The 22,705-nt window shown below is 43.8% G+C and overlaps 1 protein-coding gene across 1 annotated transcript in view; it reads right to left on the bottom strand.

Annotated features, from left to right (window-relative positions):
• The window catches only part of LOC310867379 (contactin-associated protein-like 5), a gene marked incomplete at its 5' end in the record, with an annotated part of 161,094 nt that overhangs the window by 20,464 nt on the left and 117,925 nt on the right, over window positions 1-22,705 (bottom strand). Inside the window, 7 exons of the mRNA XM_083777412.1 lie at window positions 4,326-4,565; window positions 8,675-8,893; window positions 9,584-9,754; window positions 14,737-14,864; window positions 16,120-16,276; window positions 20,575-20,781; window positions 21,910-22,029. Coding sequence (XP_083633538.1) covers window positions 4,326-4,565; window positions 8,675-8,893; window positions 9,584-9,754; window positions 14,737-14,864; window positions 16,120-16,276; window positions 20,575-20,781; window positions 21,910-22,029 — 1,242 coding nt within the window. The remainder of the gene's footprint in view (window positions 1-4,325; window positions 4,566-8,674; window positions 8,894-9,583; window positions 9,755-14,736; window positions 14,865-16,119; window positions 16,277-20,574; window positions 20,782-21,909; window positions 22,030-22,705) is intronic.

The following is a 22,705-nucleotide window of genomic DNA, read 5'->3' as shown; positions in this document are numbered from 1 at the left end:
ACATAAATGAATACAAAAAACAGAAAAAATAAATTGAATGTGATGTTTTGTGATATTGTGCTATAATACATATACATATATTACGGGTGAGTGTTTGATCCCCCTCTCAGACAAGCCAGAGGCAGCAGACCATGCAGCTAAAACCTGTCATCCTCTCTCTCTCTCTCTCTCTCTCTCTCTCTCTCTCTCTCTCTCTCTCTCTCTCTCTCTCTCTCTCTCTCTCTCTCCTCTCTCTCTCTCTCTCTCTCTCTCTCTCTCTCTCTCTCTCTCTCTCTCTCAACTTTGATCTGCTCCAACACTGGAGGCCCGTCGACTGGCATACAGCCGTTGGAATATCAATTATCCTGACACCTCCGTTCCGCGGAGCTAGCTGGCATATTAGAGCAGCACCTAGCTAACGCGAGGCAGGCGAGCACAACACTTCCCCTGTTCATTCGTCTCGGTCCTAAAATGTATTCACTTGAATATATTGAATAATTATACGCGCCCGGGCTTGGAGCGGAGCGTTCCGGAAAGATTTCCGTACAGAGTTTCGTAACAAGTCATGACTTCTATGTGGGAGAGAGAGTGTGAGAACATCTCGCCCACATGCGCACAAACAGACGGAGAGGGAGAAAAAATATACATAGAAAAAGCCCTCAACATAGACGGAACAGGGTGAAGATTTATCTGTAATTTGACAACCTTGTATGTCCAGGAGAACCTTTCACAAAATGGGATGAAATTTCTTTGTGATATAGTGAAAATAGTACATCTATAAGCTCACGCAGCACGTTGTGAGCTTGTAGATCGTTTTTTGTCACTGCTTTAGCACGACACTCTTTTTACGACGAAATTTTAAAATGACGAAAGAACGAAAGAGATATATAAAAGGTTTCTGCCCAACAGCGACGCAAAAGTATCAGATCAACAATCTCAAATGTGTGACACTGTACGGTGGCACAGTTGGTAGTGCTGTCGCCTCACAGCTAGAAGGTCCTGGGTTCGATTCCCGCTCGGGACGATGTGGCTGCTGGCGGCGTGTTTCCTCCTCCGCGTCATCAGTGCCCACACCCGAAGGCGGGGTTGGCGAAAGGGCCTTTCTGTGTGGAGATTGCATGTTCTCCCCGTGTCCCCTAGGGTAGGTACTCTCACAAAAAACATGCAGTAATCCTGGTCACTAAACTGCCTCCCCCTGGCCAGCCGGGGCGCCTGATGGAGGGGAAAGGAACTGGTTGGAATAACGTGTTCCTTCCACGCGCTACGTCCAACCAGGGAAACTCCCCCCTGTCGGCTGTAAAGGAGCAACTTGGACACTCAGGCATGAAGGAAGCATGAGTTCAAGTCCGTTGCTCTCCCCTTGACCCCCATATATGGGGACTTGGTTGGTGGAGGGTGTGTAGAGCCCAGGATCTCATTAGATGATTGACACAGAGGTGAAAAATGGGTTACAAAATCGTGGGATAAAAATATATATTTAAAAAAAAAAAGTATATACGATAACGAAAAAATACAAAATGTTAGAATATGGAGATAAGAGGTTTCTTGGCCGAAAGCAACACTATATGTACTCGCTTGAAGATGGGGATTGTTGACTTTTATGTTGCTCGCTACAGAAATGGGGCTTACAGCGAAAAGATTTAAATAGAAATGCAGGGACAGCATTCAATTTGAAGTGAATACATCAAGGACATTTTATTCAGGTGCAAATACTGTGCTTCATATAAGTACAAGGCTATGGAGAGAGAGAGAGAATATGGCTACTGAACTTCACCGTCAACATGGGAAGCATGTAGTTAGACAAGTAGTGCCGAGGAGAGGGAAGGATGTGACATTGGTGTTGCCAAACGGGCTGGTCTGAGTATGTTTGAATGTGACAAGGTTGGTGTTGCCAAACGGGCTGTTCCGATCCAAGTACGTCTGATTTACTGGGATTTGATCACTCACATGCATGTCTAGGGAACTTTCACTTTGTTGTGCTGTGGGTCTACGGGTATAACCTTTGTTGTGCTGTGCGTCTAAGGGTATAACCTTTGTTGTGCTGTGCGTCTAAGGGTATAACCTTTGTTGTGCTGTGCGTCTAAGGGTATAACCTTTGTTGTGCTGTGCGTCTAAGGGTATAAACCGTATAACCTTTGTTGTGCTGTGGGTCTAAGGGTATAACCTTTGTTGTGCTGTGCGTCTAAGGGTATAAACCGTATAACCTTTGTTGTGCTGTGGGTCTAAGGGTATAACCTTTGTTGTGCTGTGGGTCTAAGGGTATAACCTTTGTTGTGCTGTGCGTCTAAGGGTATAACCTTTGTTGTGCTGTGTGTCTAAGGGTATAACCTTTGTTGTGCTGTGGGTCTACGGGTATAACCTTTTCCATGTGTGTGTGTGTTTGTGTCGTAGTCACCCACCTTCTTTGCACGAGGGTCTGGCGTGGGCAGACAGGAAACAGGCATACACCTATAGCTACTGTTCTTCTACCATTTAACACCATCGGGGGCCCATGACGTAAATCACCGTCAAGTTCAAGTGCACGGTCATGTGCCCGAGACAGAGATTGATAATCTCCGTCAAATTGGTGCTATGAAAACTGATCGCATTGCTCTACAGCCTAGAGGCGCTTGCTGACGATGGGCACATTTTATTAATGGATTAAATAGGCCCGGGCCCTCAAGGCCTCGCATGACGACACTAAGTCGACCTACAGTACCCTTTTCCCCCTGCCCACTGTCTTCTCTCAGGGCATATGTGTGTATATACTGTATATATATATATATATTGTGTAGTCTCGCCACAGTACCACCAGAATAAGGGGCGCGTTCCTATGGCAACCAGACAAACGCCGGCCGCGCCGACGCGCTCCGCCCACGGACGTGTCATAGACGCCGTCTACTACCCCAGAGCAATCCTAAACCAGCTGCGCCTAATCCGGCCGCCGCCCGTATTAGCAATCAACGACAGCCGCAATCTGTCAGCCGCGCCCTTTATAAACGACACTCACACTTAGCAGTGTCACTCGCTGGTTCACTCCAAGACGCTCGCGCAGCGTATGCCGACAACTTGGCTCTGGATGGTAAGTCCACACTTCTCTCACTAATGGATCCAGCAACACGAACTAAACGTACTGTTTGATTGTTTGTACCGCCACTCAAATCTGTCTTGTATTCCGCTTCATCAGGCTTGTAGGAGTGGGGCTGAAAGCACACACAGGAGTGTGTGCCCCCCGTAAATAAGTGTCGCCTGGAAAGCCGCACATACCTGGAAACCCTCCTGGCTCGGTTCGGGGACGAGTAGCAGAAGACGGGATCCTCGTATCAACCGGCAGTCCACCGCACGTTAAGGTCACAGTAAGACAACTATTCTCTCACTATCACACGTTTGGCTAAGAAGAGGCACTTACAGACACTTGAGAAGCTAAGGATAATAAGAAGAATTGTGAATGAAGAAAAGCACCTTGTTGATGTTTACTGAAGAGAAGACATATAGTTAACTGTGTCACGTTAACCCTGAAGACTGTGAAAGAAGAAGACCTTGTTGATGTTTATCGAAGAAAGCATATTCTAGTTAAAGTGTCACCTTAACCCTGTGAACGAAGACAGGCCGTTTGTGTTCAGTTAAACCTTTAAAAGACTTTAAGTTGGCGAGAGCCCCGCCTTACTCCGGTGAAAGAAGACAGAGACTGTGATTAGAAATATAGTGCTCTTTTCTGTTAACCCACTGGCTGCCTTTGACGTACCTCTACGGCAACCCCAGTATATAGAGAGAAATCAGAGTATAAATGCTTGTGTACCTACCTGGTGGCGGAGCCTAAGGGGCCCTAGGTTACATACTCACCCGGTCCCGAACCAAGTACTTTTACTATGATTACTCGCCCAAATGTATCTGAGTACTTTTACTCAAAAGTACTCTTCTGTGCCCTGTGGATAGAGAAGACTACCTAACACCGTACCTACCTCCGGGGGGAGCCTCCTGGCACCCTCTGGACCCTGGAAAAGAAGAAGAAGAAAGTTATAGAAAAGTCTAGTTGGTAGATAGCCTAGACCGGAGTCTCAGGCCCCAACCCTATACTTACCTTGTGCTCTGACCGCTTGCTAACACCCCTCTCATCCCCTGCAGTGACGATCCAATCCAAGGAGACCGGACTTCAAGAAAGAATGTTGTCTGATGAATTCTGATGTGAAACTGACGTTTGTTTGACCTTATCTGAAATAAAACAAGGGGGTGCCACGTGTGTCTAACCCCTGATACTGCACTCTGAGTCCTGATTCCCACCCGACCTCCCACAATATATATATATATATATATAGATATGATGCATTGTACATCTTGTAGATCTGCTCAGTCATCCATCATCCCACCTTCTTTACAGGAGGGTCCCCCGTAGGCAGACTGGGAGCAGTCACAGACGTATCCGCTGTTCTTCTCCAGGCACCTCCCTCTGTTGTAACACAGGCTGCTGGAGCCGCTGCAGTAACCAGGGCAACCAGAGCTCACTCCGGGGGTCATCTTGGCGCGCTCCTCCAGGTTAAAGGTCACGCCGCCGATGGTCAGAGTTCTGATGCAGCCGAGGAAGCCTCTCTGCCTGGACGCCGTTCCCCCTGGGGGGGGGGGGGGGGGAGAGAGAGAGAGAGAGAGAGACAGAGGGAGAGACAGAGATGGTCACAGTTCTGATGCAGCCTAGGAAGCCTCTCTGCCTGGATGCCATTCCCCCTGGGAAAGAGAAAGTGCATTCACTCAAGTACTTCACTTAACCATTAGACCTTTAATGTAATGGACCCCCAAAATAAGGGTTAGGTAACCCTAACCCATCTCAAAATATTATAAAGATAATGTAGGCCTGAAGGTATGTAGGTATTGAAAGATTTGCACAGATGTTCTCATTTGTTTTAAAAATAGCAGACTGACAAGCTCATAGCGCAGCACGAAGTGACTCGTGACTTGCTTGTATATTCTTTATTCTTTATTCGGATCCCCATTAGCTTCCACAAAGTGGTCGCTAGTCTTCCTGGGGTCCACACAAAAATGTATACAATAAAAACAGATAATTGAAATTTAAAACAGAGAAGATATAGTTATCAGCTAAAACGACCAATAGTAACAAATAGTGTTTACACAAAAAATAAAATAAATACAATAAGAAAACTTCTATAAAAACTATAAAGGACTCATCAATTTATGTTTAAGTAATTTTTTCTCAGATTTAAAGGGAGCATATTTCCAAGCTGAAAAATCTCCATGTAGAACAGTTCTCTTCATACTAGTTGTGGTTTGCCACCACCAGATGTCCTGAGCTCACTTGACGAGTGTAATGTTCATGACAGAAACCTGTATATATTGTAATATAGAGTGTAATGTTCATGACAGAAACCTGTATATATTGTAATTTCACCTCTACGGTTAACCATGATAATTGTCTATGCATCTCACCCACATTGGTACGGAAAGAACAATTAACCACTTGGGCTGCTCTGTTCTGAGTTTCTTTAAATGTTTCTCAGCAGCACTTGGCCAAATAACAGGGCAATAGTCCAAGTGTGATAAGACATTCATAACAGAAGATGCCCCTTCCCATCTTCGAAACGATATGATCAATCTGATCAGACCAAGACAATAAATTATCTACTGTAGCTTCACTCGCAGTAATTTGACCTTAGTTACCTGCTCAACTGATATCCCATCTACAAGTAAATCAAGTGCAGTGGCATTAGCAAGAGTGTACTCCCAAATACAATGGATTTAGTTTTGGCAATTTTTAATACCATCGCTGGTTCATTCTTAAGCTCAATAATTCTTAATTCTGTATATCTGCCAATCATGTGCCATACAGCTAAAATCTAAGATGACACAGCTAGATGCTTTCCCGGTTTTAATGGGTTAAAGCTGCACAATGTAGCACTCCTGCTCTACCCCGGAGTTGGACCCAGGGATTTGCTGCGCAAGTGCTGAAAGTTTTTACCACTGAACTCATCATCATCCTTTTTCGACCACAGTCGAGAAACTCGAGATCATGGATTTCACAATGCCATGCCAGACTTCCCGGTCCTTCATTGCCATCCCCAGTTCCTGCTTACTGACGCATGTGTCCATAGCGATGATCAGGGAACGACAGTTTGTACTGTACCTCTGGTCTACTTTGAGGCAGGATTCCAGAGAAAAAGGAAGATCTGGCTAGTAAAGAAAAACGGGGAAGGTTGATGTATATTAGAGAAGTCGATGAGTGGCTCTTCCAAGAGAGATTTTGCGCTCTCATTAGAAGGCGGGTGTAAGTGCCATTCAGCCGTTTCTCTAATTTCTTTGAACAACTGAACTAATGGAGTCTGCCTGCTCTGGGAAGAAATGTAACACAATTTGTGTCAAACCAGAATATAATAGACACATGGTTGAAATGTTTCAATATAGAAGAGCAGGGAGAGACCAAATATAACCAATACTCTACCATACATATTTGACAAAATAACATTTAGTTTTTAAAACAAATAAAGATACATAATACCGCTTTAAGTACAATTATAAGGTAATTTTACTTTACTTGAGTATGTCCATTTGTACTTTTTACTCCACTACAATTATTTGAAAACTTTAGTTAGATTAGTAATACAAAACCCACAAACATACATACCAATTAAGCCACTGTTTCTCAACGTCAGGTCCAGGCAGGGACCCTTAAGGGTCGGTAACTCTGAGAGTTAAACTATCAGAATAAAATTAACACTGCGTTCATTTACATTGCAAACTGGGGTTCAAGAGATAACCAATGCATGTGTCACCCTCAGAGTTACGGCCGAGCTATACCAGGCTTTTCAGCACACGTTTACATGTATACGCTCAAACGCGCACACTCACTTATAGATCCAGTCCTATTTTAAGTGTGCGTATGCAGGGCTTGCGTGTGCGCGCAAACACGCACTGAAAAGCCTAGTGTAGCTTGGCCATTACAGACCATTGAGGGTCCATTTAGACTGCAGGTGGTTGATAGCCAGTGAAGCCCTATCTTAAGCTTTGTCTATTAGAAAATAAACAATCTGCGAGCTTGTAGATCTGCTATTTTTGAAAGAAAACACTACCTCTCTTGCCTCACAGGAACTGGCCATTAGTCACCCATAACGCCCGTTACCGCCCTCTACTCCACCAACTATTACTACTTTATAATCATAATTCCCAGAGAGGCTGATGAGGATTTACGACAAGGGCCTTCATTTAATTCCGGTAAGCATCTATAGGGCGACTCTGGGAGAGCACTCGAGTGTGTGAGGCCTCATTAAGACTAAGTATGCAAATATGGTGGAATATCTATTAGGATAAAGTACGGGGATGACCTTTGGTAGGCCATTACAGCCCGCAGTAACAGCCGGAGCCACAAGAATGACAAATCAGAATTTATGGCCCCCGAAGATTCCATCTCTGCCAGGGCTTATATATCTGAACCTGTTCAACTGTGTAATTCTTTGGCATAACCAGAAAGTTACTGTATAATGAAAAATGAATATGGAACAAAAAAAGAAAAGAAAAAAGATTTAATAGCATTATTAGTCATACTGTGACCCACAGTGTATCTGAGGCAACTGTAAATCTTGCCATCACCCCATGGGGGTGAGTGCAGTAGCTGCCATGCAGTGTGGCATTGTGTTTGTGCGCATACTGTACATGTGTGCATGCATCCGTGTGATACTTGTATGTATGTCCCTAGAAGTGTAGTAGAATTTGCACTGCATGCAAATTTGCATTGTGAGCGCAACACATTGTGAGCTTGTAGATCTGCTATTATTCAGCTTGCAGTTGCGGCATCCGTCCTAAAATAGGCATATCCTCGCAAATATAGCGTGTGCGCACGCATGCGCACGTGCATTCATGTGTGCGTGCGTGTGTCTGTGTGTGATACTTGTATTACTACACTTATGAAACAGGCATTATTGTGAGGACCGGTTTGCTGCTCCTCACACGATATTAGGAAATTAGTGATAACATTTCAATTGGGGTTAGGTTTGGTCATTTAGAGTGTTCAGGAACCTGCCCTACCAGTAACATCATCGGTAGGTAGGTTTGGTCATTTTGAATTCCCCATAGATGATAGGTATACGGTAGGTATACGTTTCCGTCCTCAGCCCTCCTCTGAGACACAGTAGAGTAGACACAAATGGTACCATACTATGAAGGCAAAAACAAACTAACGTTCACAAGAACAGCAATACAAACATGAATGTGGGTGTACAATACGTGTGTGTGTGTGTGTGTGTGTATGTGTGTGTGTGTGTGTGTGTGTGTGTGTGTGTGTGTGTGCTTGTGTGTGTGTGTGTGTGTGTGTGTGTGTGTGTGTGTGTGTGTGTGTGTGTGTGTGTGTGTGTGTGTGTGCGTGCGCGTGTACTGCAGGCCTTCAGGACAGGGCCCCAGAGGTCAGGGTCCTACCCAGAGGTCAGGGTCCTACCCAGAGGTCAGGGACCTACCCAGAGGTCAGGGTCCTACCCAGAGGTCAGAGGCCGACCCAGAGGTCAGGGTCCTACCCAGAGGTCAGGGTCCTACCCAGAGGTCAGGGACCTACCCAGAGGTCAGAGGCCGACCCAGAGGTCAGGGTCCTACCCAGAGGTCAGGGACCTACCCAGAGGTTAGGGTCCTACCCAGAGGTCAGGGTCCTACCCAGAGGTCAGGGTCCGACCCAGAGGTCAGGGTCCGACCCAGAGGTCAGGGACCTACCCAGAGGTCAGGGACCTACCCACAAACAGCTGGCTGTTGAGCCTCAGGCGGAGGTGTCCGTCAGACGGAGCGTCCAGGAAGCGCAGGGGCAGCTGGTCCACCTGCAGCGAGGCCTCCTTCACGTTGCGCTCGGCCCTCACGTAGTGCCACTGTCTGTCGTTCAGCGGCAAGTGGGACTTGATGGCCAGGATCACCGGGCCGTTCCCCACATCAAAGGAGAAGGTCACCACTGAGGGAGCTGGGGGAAGGTTGAGGGGGCCACAGAGATGACAGTCAGTGAAGGGACCGAGCCATCCATCACACAATGACAGGCACTGCACTGTTGTGCTTGTTTTGTACATACGACATGACAGTGGTTTTCAACCCTTTTCATTTCAAGGCCCGTTATTGATTCACCGTTTGAGCCACGGACGAGCATTTGATGACATTTAGCCTCTCAGACCCAAAACGAAAGAATATTTTGTTGTTGTTGTTGTTGTTGTTTGTCTACAATTCCATGCTTTTGGCAAACGATCAAAATGTCTGAACATAAACATAAAACATATTAACGTTGTTGACCCCTGGTTTAAGTTGTTAAAGGTATTTGGGACTTGAGCTTCAGCCGCTCGCCAGACACCAGTGCTTTCAGAAAGGACCCGATATAAAAAAATAGTACTATGAGCCACTTCTGAGCACCTGTACCCATGCAGGTGACTGGAACACAATCGACCCCCAGTGGGGGACCACTCGGCCCACTTGGTCAGAACGGACTACAGCCCCTAATATTAAGTTAGGCAAAAAACTGTTTCGACGACAGAGCCGTGCCACCGACTTCTGCAATTCGAGTTACGTCTAATAGTAAATCGGTTCTCCTCAACAATCATAATATGATTGTACACACGTAAGCATATTATGCGTACATGCAGCTGCAGATTGTATGTGTACTCACAGCTGAGCTCCACTCTGATGAAGTCCTTGAGGCCCAGGTTCTCCAGGAACACTCCTGATGGGGAGCTGGTCTTGAAGTAGAAGGAGATGTCAGAGCCCAGCTCAGCCTGCAGGGTGGGGAAGTGCAGGTAGGAGGACTCCTGGTAGAAGGAGGCAGCGTTCCATATCCACTCTGAAAAAGAGAGACATAGCAACCAGGTTATGGCAGATCTACAAGCTCAAATGGACAGAGTCCAGAACCAACGTCGATCAACTAAAGTAAGTGATTCCCAATCTTTGTTTCTTGGAAGCTTGTAGATCTATTTAATTAAAAAAAAAATACAATTTGACTCATAATGTATGTGGGAGTATGATTTTTGCGCTACATGTTGGTAGTGCTACATGTTGGACTACCTCCAAACAGGCAAGTCCTCATGCCGTGATCTTCATGGCGGAAGCCAAGTGTTAGTTTACCAATTATAGAGGGTTTTTTGTGGTTTAAATGTAAATAGAGTGTGGACTGGTAAGAGAGATTCCATTCCATAGACTGTAAGCAAAAGTATGTTGCAAGAATGAACACAGTTTGTATGTGGAATTTGCCTCAAAGCAGACACCACCAGGAGGGCAAATGAGCAAAAACAACAAAAAAATACAAATTCAAAAAGTCCACAAGAATCAGCCTGACATATGCCGGGACAACACTCCACACGTCCCAAACTCTTCTCCCTCCAAAACTATGGAATGCACTTCCCATTGCAATCAGAACTGCAGCCTCACTCCCAATCTTCTGCCGTAGTATGAAAACCCACCTTTTCAGACTCCATCATGGCCTGTAGCACTTGCCCTAGCCCCTTAGATAGCATTCCATGTAGACTTAGATAGCATTTTATACAGACTTATAGCATGTTATGTACATGCATGTTAAGTCCAAAGTGCCTTGCAGAGTCCCTAGGCACTTTGGACTTAACATCATGTCCTGTGTTTTCTAAATCAGCACTAGAATTGCATTTTATTCGGTCATAGCACTTTATAGTATGTATAGTATAGTATAGTATAGTATAGTATAGTATAGTATAGTATAGTAGGCTATATGTATAGTTTCCTTATATAGATATTCCACTGTTACTTTCTTAGCTTATGCATGTTTCATGATAACTACTTTATATGTATGTGATGTATTGCCATGCTTTTTGTTCTTTTAAATTGTAAATTGTACAGACTGTGAAACTTCAGAGTGGACTTTTCTCTTTATGTGTTGTGTCTAAAGCCAGGCTCAATAAAGTGCATTTCAAAGTCAAAAGGAAGTATTTGTCCCCTGATAACTGGTTGTGACAGCTAGGCCTCTTGGCTCAAAGCAGGGCAAAGCAGAGACACTCCACAAAGCATGGAGAGAGAACAAAATGGGATATCCATCCAAAAGCAAAACAGTGTTTGAACAAATTGGCAGAATGTAAAAACGTTCAGTGTTTTAACCACTTACTGTAGAGACCCTCTATGTATACTAAAACAACAAAGTTGGCACTGCTCATTTACCCGCCGCTACACCACATCTCTTCGCAAATGTAGCAGTTCTATAATAGCAGATCTACAACAAGTTCACAACGGATTGTGCACATGTAGATCTGCTATTTATTTTTCAGCGACTGTAATATTATATTCACTATTCTGAAAGAGTTTGATTTGTAGATGGAAAATATGTCTGTATAGTTCAGGTTGGAAATATATTGTCTCTGTCGGGTGGAGGTCCAAAACCATTACTTTGTAGCAGATCTACAAGATCAAAACGCTTTGCTCCGTGCTGCGTTTCGAGCTTTATTGCAGATCTGCTACTTTTGATGCTTTTGTGTGACGCTGCAGGATGATCAAATAGGGCGTTAATCTACGAACAAACACAATACGTGTGAATACAACAGTGATGCAGGTATCGAAGTGTGTAGATATCACTGTGTAGCTTTTACATCTGTTATTTTCATCAGTCATCATACGACTAAGTATAGGGCTTGAGTTGATAACTAGCATTTATCGAAATAAGCAACAAGTAGTGATGCAAGGAAGGGTGGAATACCCCCAAATGTTTAGGAGTAATATAAACATGGTTTTGTGTTTTTGCAACAATTTACTTCATTTTGTTGAGAAAATGCAGAGCCAGTTCACTCATAGCATCTCAGGATAGAATTCTGGATGAGCAGGACATTTGCAGCATTTTGTACGAAACGGGCCACTTTGTATCCACACAGGAGTGTGCATACAAAGTTGTACACAGATCGATTCAGTTATAGGTAAAAAACTATTGCCGCCGCAATTGTCTCCCCCAACTCTCATTATTTTGAGTATACATTAGAATTTTTTTACACAAATCTTCTCTTCTGGGCAGCCGCAGGTCCTTGTCTTGAAAAAGCGCACGTACTGCCCTAGAAAATGCAACCCTCCAGACGAGCAGAACATAAAGCAAGCTGGTGTGATTTTGCATTGATTGATTGATTGATTGAAATATTTATTAACAGTTTGTAGAATTTACAGTACATTTTAAGCACAAACTCAATACAAAGACTGTTAACTGTGAGTGGACGACCCAATTAAGCATTACACTTGTTTACAACAGGGTCCACATTGTTCAATTCATCAAAACATTTAGAGACATACAAATAGACACTTCTATGTAGCTAAAGAACAGAACAGGAATTCATCATATAGGAAGCAAAAAGGGAAAAGATACATATACAGTGAGGGGAAATGGGGTGGGGGGGGGGGGGGATTCAGATTTTACAGAGGCCAGTTTCGAATTGCAGCCATCCGTAGGTGCCCTTTGAGAGCGGTTTTGAAGGAGTCAAGGGATTCACATGTCTTAATGACTGCAGATGTCTATCTGTGTGCATCTCATCTCCGGCAACTAAAGTGAAACGAAAATAGCAATGTACGAGCAGCGCATGCCTCGTTAGATGGTGCCTATAGCCCAGACGGCTAGCGGACACACACACACACACACACACACACACACACACACACACACACACACACACACACACACACACACACACACACACACACACTCACACACTCACACACACACACACTCACACACACACACACACACACACACACACACACACACACACACACACACGCTCTCTTCAACTCCGGAAATTGGCCATGTATACACCTACCTCAGTGTTGGCAAGTAACTTAAGTAATATACTACTTTCAGTAATATTATTACTTTTTTCCAGTAATATGTAACTTAACTAGTTACTTTCACATTTTGAGTAATAATATTACATTTACTTTTTTTCAAAAGTAATATTATTACTATTTCACGAGCCTTGGTGGAACTGTGGGTTTGAGTGTTTATTTATAATGGTAGACTGGGTTGGGGTGGAGTTGCTTTGCAGACTGCTGATCCGCTCTAGATCTAGACTCTAGAGCGGATACGGAAACGATGCACACTCGTCGGTACGTAGGCCTATGTGTGAAGTATCGGATGCAGAAGGGCAGGCCTTAAACCGTCCGGAACACGGAACAACAACCTAAAATAGTGTGTGTAACTCGTTAGACTGCACTGTTAGAGAGAAGAGATGTAAATAAACTAACAATGGAGGAGGTGGAGGAGACAGAAACACCGGCACAACAAAGCGTTATAACATTCAATACTTGGAAGTATTCACATTTTTTTGAGTATGTCCGTGATCAAGACGAGATGGACATTATTGTCCGCTGCAAGTTGTGCATACGGAAGAAGCTATATTCCACGTCGAAATCTACTTCTAATCTAATGTGTACAAATGGATCCATCATCATGAGTTAAATAACAAGTAAGACGCGCAAACGCGGGAAGCGAACGCAGCTCGTAAATGGCAATAACAACAATTAGAATAAATTACATACTTTTTTAAGTTAAGTTTTTTTGTGTTTTTTTAAGTTTTTAAGTTTTTATTTTTAAGTTAAGTTTTTTGAAGTTAAGTGTTTTAAAAGTTTTTTTTAAGTTAAGTTTTTTCTTTTTCATTTTAAGTTAAGTTTTTTTAAGTTAAGTTGTGTGTGTGTGTGTGTGTGTGTGTGTGTGTGTGTGTGTGTGTGTGTGTGTGTGTGTGTGTGTGTGTGTGTGTGTGTGTGAGTGCGTGCGTGTGTGTGTGTTTTGTGATACAGCTGCGCCCTCTGGTGGCGGGCGGGTGGTGTAACAGCGGGACAGACACACACACAGACATGAACGGCAGGGTCTCATAGTTAGTGCTCACTGCGTTCGCAAACACTGCAGAATAGGGGAGGGGGGACTGCTAATGTTGAAAATGCAAAGTAAGACTTTTGGGGACAAAATATGCAATTACTGGGGGCGAGAGAAAAAAGTAATAAGTAAAGTAATAAGTAACTAGTTACTTTTCTCAGGGAGTAATAAGTAGTGTAACTTTATTACTTTTTTTAAAAGTAATAAGTAATAAGTAGTATATTAGTGTTAAAGTAATATTTTGCCAACACTGACCTACCTACACCATTCTACCTGCCACCATTCTAAAATAGGACCATTAAGCTTGAGTTATACTGGCACAGTATAACTCAAGGTACAGTATGACAGTGTTGTGTGCTGAAAGCTGAGATACAATGTCACAAGCTTGTAGATCTGCCATGTTTGGTAAAATGTGGACACCCTTCTAAGTGTTCCAGAAATAAACAAATGTATTACAGTATATCTATAATGTATATACTGTATATATTGCGTGGAAAGCTGATATTTTGAACTAAGGAAGAGACTAGAAGAACTTAAGGAAGTATACTACATTTGTTCCATTGATCCAGACATTAGTTCCATTGATCATTAAAGTAAACCACGTATCTGATAGTTAAGTGGACAGATGTGTGGGCCGTGAACGCTTTTGAGAATTTCAAGTGAACCCTGGTCCAGAAAAGGTTGGGAAGCACTGATATACAGTAAGACACACAACGTGAACAAGTAACATCTGCATAGCATTATTATCTAGCACCCGTGCAGACAGACACACAAAGTCAGATGTACAAGCGGGCTAGCCCCACTTAAAAAAAAGAAGACAACATGAAGTGAAGTGAACTTTCAGACTTTTCAGACACCAAAGGTTCACCAAATGGAGTTTTGTCAGCAAAAAGGCCAGAAAACACACATAATTCCGCGGGTATGTCTGCGCAAAGTGTTTTCAATAACAGTTCACCTACTGTCTCCATAACAACGCAGAGGGCCGATGCGGTACACAGCCTGGGAGTCCGTTCGGTTGGTGTCTCCAATCACAATCTGAGTCACCGGTAAGTGATCCTTGTAGGACAGGACTCCAGTGTCATTAGCCCTGTAATAAAAGATGGAGGAGAGAGAAGAAGACTGATGGGAGATTGAAACAATCAGGAAACGTTCTTCTCTCTCTATTTCTCTCTCTCTCGTCCGGACGCAACACTTTGGAAATGTAGTGCGACGTCTGACAGAGTGCTGCAGCATCCAATCTGGGAAGGAAATTGGAAAAGAAGTGGACAATAATACATATCAATGTCACGCGGCTATGCTATTTTGATCCCATCAGAGATAGTGATGGAAGAGCTGGTAAGATAAGAGGACGGGCGGTCGGCCGTTCCATACATTGCTCATTCGTTGGTCCGTGTGTACCGTGTGATGTGAGTGCGAGTGCGAGTGCGAGTGTGTGTGTGTGTGTGTGTGTGTGTGTGTGTGTGTGTGTGTGTATGTGTGTGTGTGTGTGTGTGTGTGTGTGTGTGTACATGCGTGCATGTATGTGTGTGTCACATTGGCACACGTACAGTACATCATGCCAAACATAATTACTTGGGTGTTTTACTTAAAGCTGCACTACTGTATGCAACATTCTTCTTCTACTCCATATTTGAACCCGGTTTGCTGAAAAAATAAAAAAATAAAAAATATATGTATTTTCTTTTTTCCCCAGCAAACCGGGTATATATACACTATATAGAGCCGGCCTGCTTGCTCAGGTGATACATTGATTTTACAACACAAGGTTACCAAAGTGCTGCTGTACAAATAAATGTAAATACACCAGTCTAAATAGACTACATAAGCTAAAACGGGCGCACACGTGCGCACACACACACACGCGTGCACGCACACACACACACACACACACACACACACACACACACACACACACACACACACACACACACACACACACACACACACACACACACACACACACACACACACACACACACACACACACACAGAAGGTAAGAGACACATTAAACAAAAGAGCAGACACATCACCACAGGTATAGAATACAAGACGCAGCAGCGTCAGCAGACAGTGAATCAAAGCAGAGACCATGCAACTCTCAAACTGGATCAAAATCTATGGCAAAAAAGTGTGGCTTTAGGCGAGATTTAAAAGTCTCGACGGCGGGGGCCAGTTTGATATGGAAGGGGAGCTTCCATAGCTACCCATAATTTGGGGGCTACCTCTGGTCTTTAAGCCGACAATTATATGTTTCAACTTGTCAGAAGACCATAATGACCAGTAGAGACTTGCCAAACCATTCAGTGATTTAAAAACACACATTAAAATGTTAAAATCATACCATGTATTAGTGTCGGCGTCACAGTTGCAGAAGTAGTTCATATCCATGCAGTTCTCTTCCAGGCTGCAGGAGCACTGCTGAACTCCAGGCAGGAATCCTCCCCAGTAGGTCCTCCTCTCTCCTCCCTGGTCCACCCACCACGACAGAGGAGTACCGTCTGTAATAACAGTTAATCACATTACAACCTGGTCCACCCATCACATTACAACCTGGTCCACCCATCACATTACAACCTGGTCCACCCATCGCATTACAACCTGGCCCACCCACTACATTACAACCTGGCAAACCCACTACATTACAACCTGATTCACCCACCATGAAAGAAAAAAGAAAGACATGTCATCTCCGGTTTACTTCTCGTATCTGTGTGATGTATAGGTACAGTATGTATGGCTGGCTGCCTTTTCTGGAGACTGCAAGTAGGTTGGGGTCTATTATTTCCAATGGAAGAGTGTGATTCTTTAGACCCTTACGGTGAAATAAATATTGGACAAAGTCGTCACAAGCCACACAATCTTCCCAAGAGACAAATCAGGAGAAAATCTACATTATTATCAACTTTTTTCTGGACTCAGCAACAAACTCTCGTGTGATCTAGCACCAGTAAACATCGGACGTTTGCAAGATCAGGCAGCGCCAACTTATGGTACCATCTGTAGGATTTGTGTACCGATTCTACTCTATGGCTCCGTGACATGGACACTTTCAAAGAAATTAGAGAAACGGTTGGATGGCACTTACTGTACACCCGCCTTCTAATGAGAGCGCAAAATCTGTCTTGAAAGAGGCCTCCTTCGACTAATCTAATATAGGGCAACCTTCCCCGTGTTTCTTCACTAGCCACTGCTACAGAGCTGACAATGAAGTTATATCTTCCCTTCTTCTGTGGAATCCTGCCTCAAAGCAGACCAGAGGTAGAAAACTGTCGTTCCCCGATGTCATCGCTAGGGACACATGCATTAGTAAGCAGGAAATGGGGATGGCAATGAAGGACCGGAAGGTCTGGTGTGGCATTGTGAAATCCATGATCTCGACCGCGGTCGGAAAATTATCTTTAAAATGTTTATATCTTTGTTATAAGGTGCAGCGGGCCCAGGTGAATCCCATTGGTGCAACAATCCACACGTGCTAGACAAAACACGACCAGGAAGCAACGGAAAAGAACACGAACACGCAGCCAGCAGGCAGAGTCGTATCGGATGCCACCGCTAGAATAGTGCCATGGGTAGTGATCAAAGCAGTGTAGTGAGGTGTCCACTGACGCTCCAGAGGCATGGGTTGTTTGTCAGCCAGGCCCTTAGCCATGTCTGTCAGCCAGGCCTCATTAGCTTCAGCAGGTGGAAAGTGGCCTGCATTTCACTGCTGTGTGTGTGTGTGTGTGTGTGTGTGTGTGTGTGTGTGTGTGTGTGTGTGTGTGTGTGTGTGTGTGTGTGTGTGTGTGTGTGTGTGTGTGTGTGTGTGTGTGTGTTTTTAGGAACATCAGAAGCAAGAGGCCTCTCCAGCTCCCCCAGTGGTAAAGTAACAGTAATTTTGAGGTACTTTTACTTCTACTTCTAGCTTGTGCACACACACACACACACACACACACACACACACACACACACACACACACACACACACACACACACACACACACACACACACACACACACACACACACACACACACACACACACACACACACACACACACACACACGTTATGTCCAGGAAACTGCAGCTAATTATGCACAGCGTGCTATAATAGCCAACAATACAGGGAAATAAAATACAGTCTCAAATGACAAATATAAAATGCATCCCAATTCGTCATATAGACATTTCCGCGAACAATAAGCCTTGCTGTGCTAGAAAACAACGGCCAGTTTGTAAAAGACATGAAATAAACTGCTGCACACGGATCGGAAGAGTTCTCTCTTCTTCACTATAAAGTGTCCTTCAAATGAAAGTAACAGTGACAATCACTTGACAGTAATTCTTTCTCGGAATATGAAAGGAATTGTCCTTTATGAATTATTATCGAACTCAGCAACAGCACGACCTTGATATTTTGAAATGTAGTGTACACTTTAGGGATGCTTTCATTTGGTGTACACACCACCAAATGCTATTCATTAATACTTGCAATTCATTAATGTCAGGATTGTTTGGAGACGGGAAACAATTATAGATTTGGGTTTCCTGGGAGGAAGGCCAGGTTAGTAATTGAAGAACACGGAGGCCGCAAAGCAGCATAGATCTGCATCTGAAATTGACAAGTAAGTGGTGCTGCTGTCTTGTTTTTCCAGTGAAGTTAAAGTCATCTCGGGGGAAATTGGCTATGCTACGTGCTTTAACACGGGGAAATTGGATTATGTGTTTACTGTAAGAGAGGGGGACGGGTAACACTCGCAAAGCCTTTGTGCCAAGAATAAGGGCTCATCTACGGATAATTATCTTTGCAAAATAACACAAAATAGTTTGACCTCAAAACAAGAAAACTGCTTTCTACTGGAATATATTTGATAAACAATTTGGTAGTTTGCTATTCACAACTTTTGTTGTCATTTTGTTGCTTTTTATACTTTTTTCATGTTATGTCATCTAATTTCTCGCCCGGCCCCCACACATGCATTTGTGTGTTGTTGTCACTGCTGTTGTAGCCTACTGACTCACCTGCCAGTGAGGCAACTTAAATTCTACATACTGTACTTCACTGACTCCCCCGTACTTCTCTTTTGGCCTCTAAACCAAATCCCTTTGCTGAAAACAGATGATCTATAAGTCAATCATCTCATCTACAAGCTGTACAATGTCTTGTGTTGCCCCGCGATCTGTGAGATTGCAGATCTACTGTTTTCGCCCCCAGAATAGGGACTCAAGGGTTCATGTGGTTAAACAGCAATATACAATGTTACGTGTCCAACTTCCATGTAAACGCTGCATGGCACAGTGAGTAATGACTGGACTTTTACAAGGTATGACCCCATATGCAGCCTAAGGACTTTCTTTTTGTCCATTTGACATTCCGGTACAAGGGCTGCCTGCTGGCTCAGCCAGTTAGTGCACGGACCACATGCCCCTGTGAGTTGCAAGGACCCAAGTTTGTATCCGACTCCCGTGACTGGGTGAAAAGAGGGATGGGCAACTATGGGCCCATGCATTTACCCAGTGAACATGTCTACTGGGTGTTTTTCAATGTCATTGGTAATTTACTGTTGGAAGAAATCTAGTCTACTGGGAAATGTGTCTAGCTACATTTTGAATACTGTCATATACCGCCAGCCTAGCCCTGCTGGGCTTGGAGGGGTGTGTGCGTGTGCGCGCGTGCATGCGTGCGTGCGTGTGTAGCTGAAAAATCACAAATGTCTGCATCTGTCTGTCTGGGTGCACTGAATCTTTGGCGTGGGGGGGGAGGGGATTGGAAACCTGTATGTTTAAAGAAGAAAGAATATACATAAATAAACCATAAAGTCTGTGGCAGACTGCAGGCAGTTGCTGAAGCATTCAAGTAAACAATGGAAGCAATTATATTTCATATCTGGTGGTCTGAAAATAGCAGAATGTTTTTTCTTATTTTTCTTTTCTTATTTTAATGATGCTGTTTCTTAGACATACTGTAACACGTTTATTATCATCCACATAAGTGGCATGGCGTTCTCCTCCAAGAGATTTGGAAACATAACTTTTTTCAAATTAAGTGATGAGTGTCACATCAATGTTTTCAAAAACATCCTTGGAGCGTACCGTTTATTGCTGCAACGTGTGTTTGTTTACATGGCAGCCTTGGTGAATACGACAACATTGATTCATGTGATTCATGTGTGTTACCTCTATTGGTCTGTTCATACTACAGCGACACACAAAAATATAAAAAATAGCAGATTCACAAGCTCAAAATCAACGTGTTTTGAGCTTGTAGATCTGCTATTTTTGCTATTTAAAAAAAAAGTAACCATATGTGTTTTCCACACGACAAAATCGAACCAAATGGATTTGTACACTCAGTTATCTGGGTCCTTTAAAACGTTTTAGAACCGCTTGCCTATCCATCCATCTATCCATGTTCAACCGCTTATCCGTAGTAGGGTAGCGAGGCAACAGCTCCACCAGAGAGCTCCAGACTTCCCTCTCCAGAGCAACATTAGTAACTTCCTCCTAGGAGATCCCGAGGCGTTCCAAGGCCAGTGAGTCGATGTGATTCCTCCAACTGCGACTTGGTCTGCCCCGGGGTCTCCTCCCAGTGGGACATGCCTCGAGGACCTCCCTAGGGAGACGCCTGAGAGGCATCCTAACCAGATGCCCAAACTGAACCACTAAACTGTCTCCTTTCCAAGCGAATAAGCAGCGACTCTACTCAGAGTCTCTCTTGCGTGACTGAACTTCTCACTCTATCTCTAAGTAAATGGAGATGCCAGCCAATAAAATGAAATAAAGGTATCAGTGATAGGGTAGCATATAGAAAGATTCCCACACTCGCCCCAGGTGTTGAAGAGGCGGGACTTCCTGCAGTTGTAAACCACTTCCTGTTGACAGCGCTCGGAGCCAGTGACGACGGCGCGCAGCTGTTCCGGCGAGGCGCTGTAGTTGAACCTCATAACGTAGGGCTTCTGGACAGAGGATCCATGGACCTTCACTGGAGCTGTGCTGTTGTGTGTCAGCACTGTCCACACCTTGTCATCTACACAAACACACACACACACACACACACACACACACACACACACACACACACACACACACACACACACAAGACCACATAAGTTACACTTTCAAGAAAGTTTTTTCTTCTTCGTGAATACAATGCTATTTTAAACAGTATAGTAAATATATAATAAATCAACACATCTGCGTTGTTGGAGGTGGGTTCCTTCCTCTTCTAGCTGGCTTGCTGTACCAAACTGTGTTTCCTTATGTTGGATTTAATGATGAATTGAATACTATGGACCACAATGGAAACAAGGGTGCTTTTGGTTCATTATGTACACACTCAGAGTTATGACAGTCCTTGAAATTAAAACAAAGTTTGAGAACCACTGATCTACATCACACCCCTTACGGAAGTAAGGGGTGTGTGAAGCGATGGCAGGGTCTCAGGGCTGTGACACATTGTATGTTTGAATTGCCTCCTTACTCCTTTGACATTATTACTGATATTTATCACTGCAAACTGATGAGTCTCATAAGAGGCTCACAGCAGATACAACAGGCTGATGAGGCTCACCAAAATGAAATTCTTTTCTTCGCCTTGTGATTGAAGGGTTGGGGGGTGGAGAGGGGGGCCGTGGGTTGATTAGAATAGGGGGCATAATAATCAATCGTAGGAGGTATTAGTGTGAAATTCTCACTTAATTGCCATCCACTCTGTCAGTGCCGCAATAGAAGTCACTTTTATCAGGATCAAACTAGTGTTGTAATGTCGCTGCTGTCTCCCACATCAGGAGGGGCATAACCGGTTGGCACTACCCAGGGGCATGGTTTGGGGATGGCAAATGCCACACCCTACACAATTAACACACACAAAAATAAAATAAAATAATAATAATAATAAAATAATATATATATAAACAAAACAATTAAATAGAAAAGCAAGGATAATATCTATAGGTCAAAGTAACTCATTTATATACAGTAGGTGGCAAAGTAATTGCCTGTAAAATATGTTTATGTGAGTGGTTCATTCATTCAAGTGTAACGCTTTTGTGGTTGAGCGAAGCTTAATGTTTAACCCCAGAGAAAGAGTATTGTGGAAACAATATTATGGGATATGAGCGTGACTGGTGAGGCGATGGAGCAGCTTTGATCTCACCCGTCATGTTGCAGTAGACCCGTGCGGGCCCCAGGGGGCCACTCCCGTCAGGATCGATGGAGTAGTAGCCCGAGGAGCTGCCCGTCAGCCGGTAGGCCTCGCAGGACGACTCGTAGATGGCTGCACGCGGAGAGAGAAACAACGCTTAGTGGTGTAGAAGAATTATATGTTATTGTGGTAGCCTGTAGCAGCCAAGATGTCTCCGCTATTAGGCGTGATAGGAGCTAATGTTTTTGTTACAGCCTGTCTGTTATGGTTCAGCTTGGTCTTGTAGCAGCTAGTACTGTATGACGATGGTCTGAGCCCTGTCCTCGTTGGCTACTACTGTACCACCGATCTGTGTCTGACTGGGTTTCTAACGTATTTCTCCTTGGAGATACCATCCCTGAAGAAGACAAAACGTTGGTTTCTGCTTTTTAAATTCAATTCAATTCTAACCACTTGAGCCCTAGCCTCTCTATTCTGGGGGAAACATTGACAGAAAATAGCCAATCTAGAAGTCATTTTGTTCGTATTTTAAAGATTTTATAATAATGAAAGTCATTATTATTACAATGGAATGGGCTCAAAGAGTGCACACTAGAGGTACCGGGGTCCTTGGAAATAGTTTGAAAATCCAGTCTAAAGCATTGGTTCTCAAAGTGGGGTCAGGAGAATGCCAGGGGTCCTTGGGGTGGTTCCAGGGGGCCCCAGCATAATTAGTTTGAATCACAATCATCATTTAAAAATAACAGATCAGCTCACAGCACATAAATCATTTATAATATATTCTCAGCATTAAAAATGTGAGGATCAC

This window comes from Protomyctophum parallelum (genome assembly GCF_964188405.1).
Source record: "Protomyctophum parallelum genome assembly, chromosome: 11".
NCBI lineage: Eukaryota > Metazoa > Chordata > Actinopteri > Myctophiformes > Myctophidae > Protomyctophum > Protomyctophum parallelum.
The sequence above is the reverse complement of the archived record's forward strand: the minus strand, read 5'-3'. Positions and strand labels throughout refer to the sequence as shown.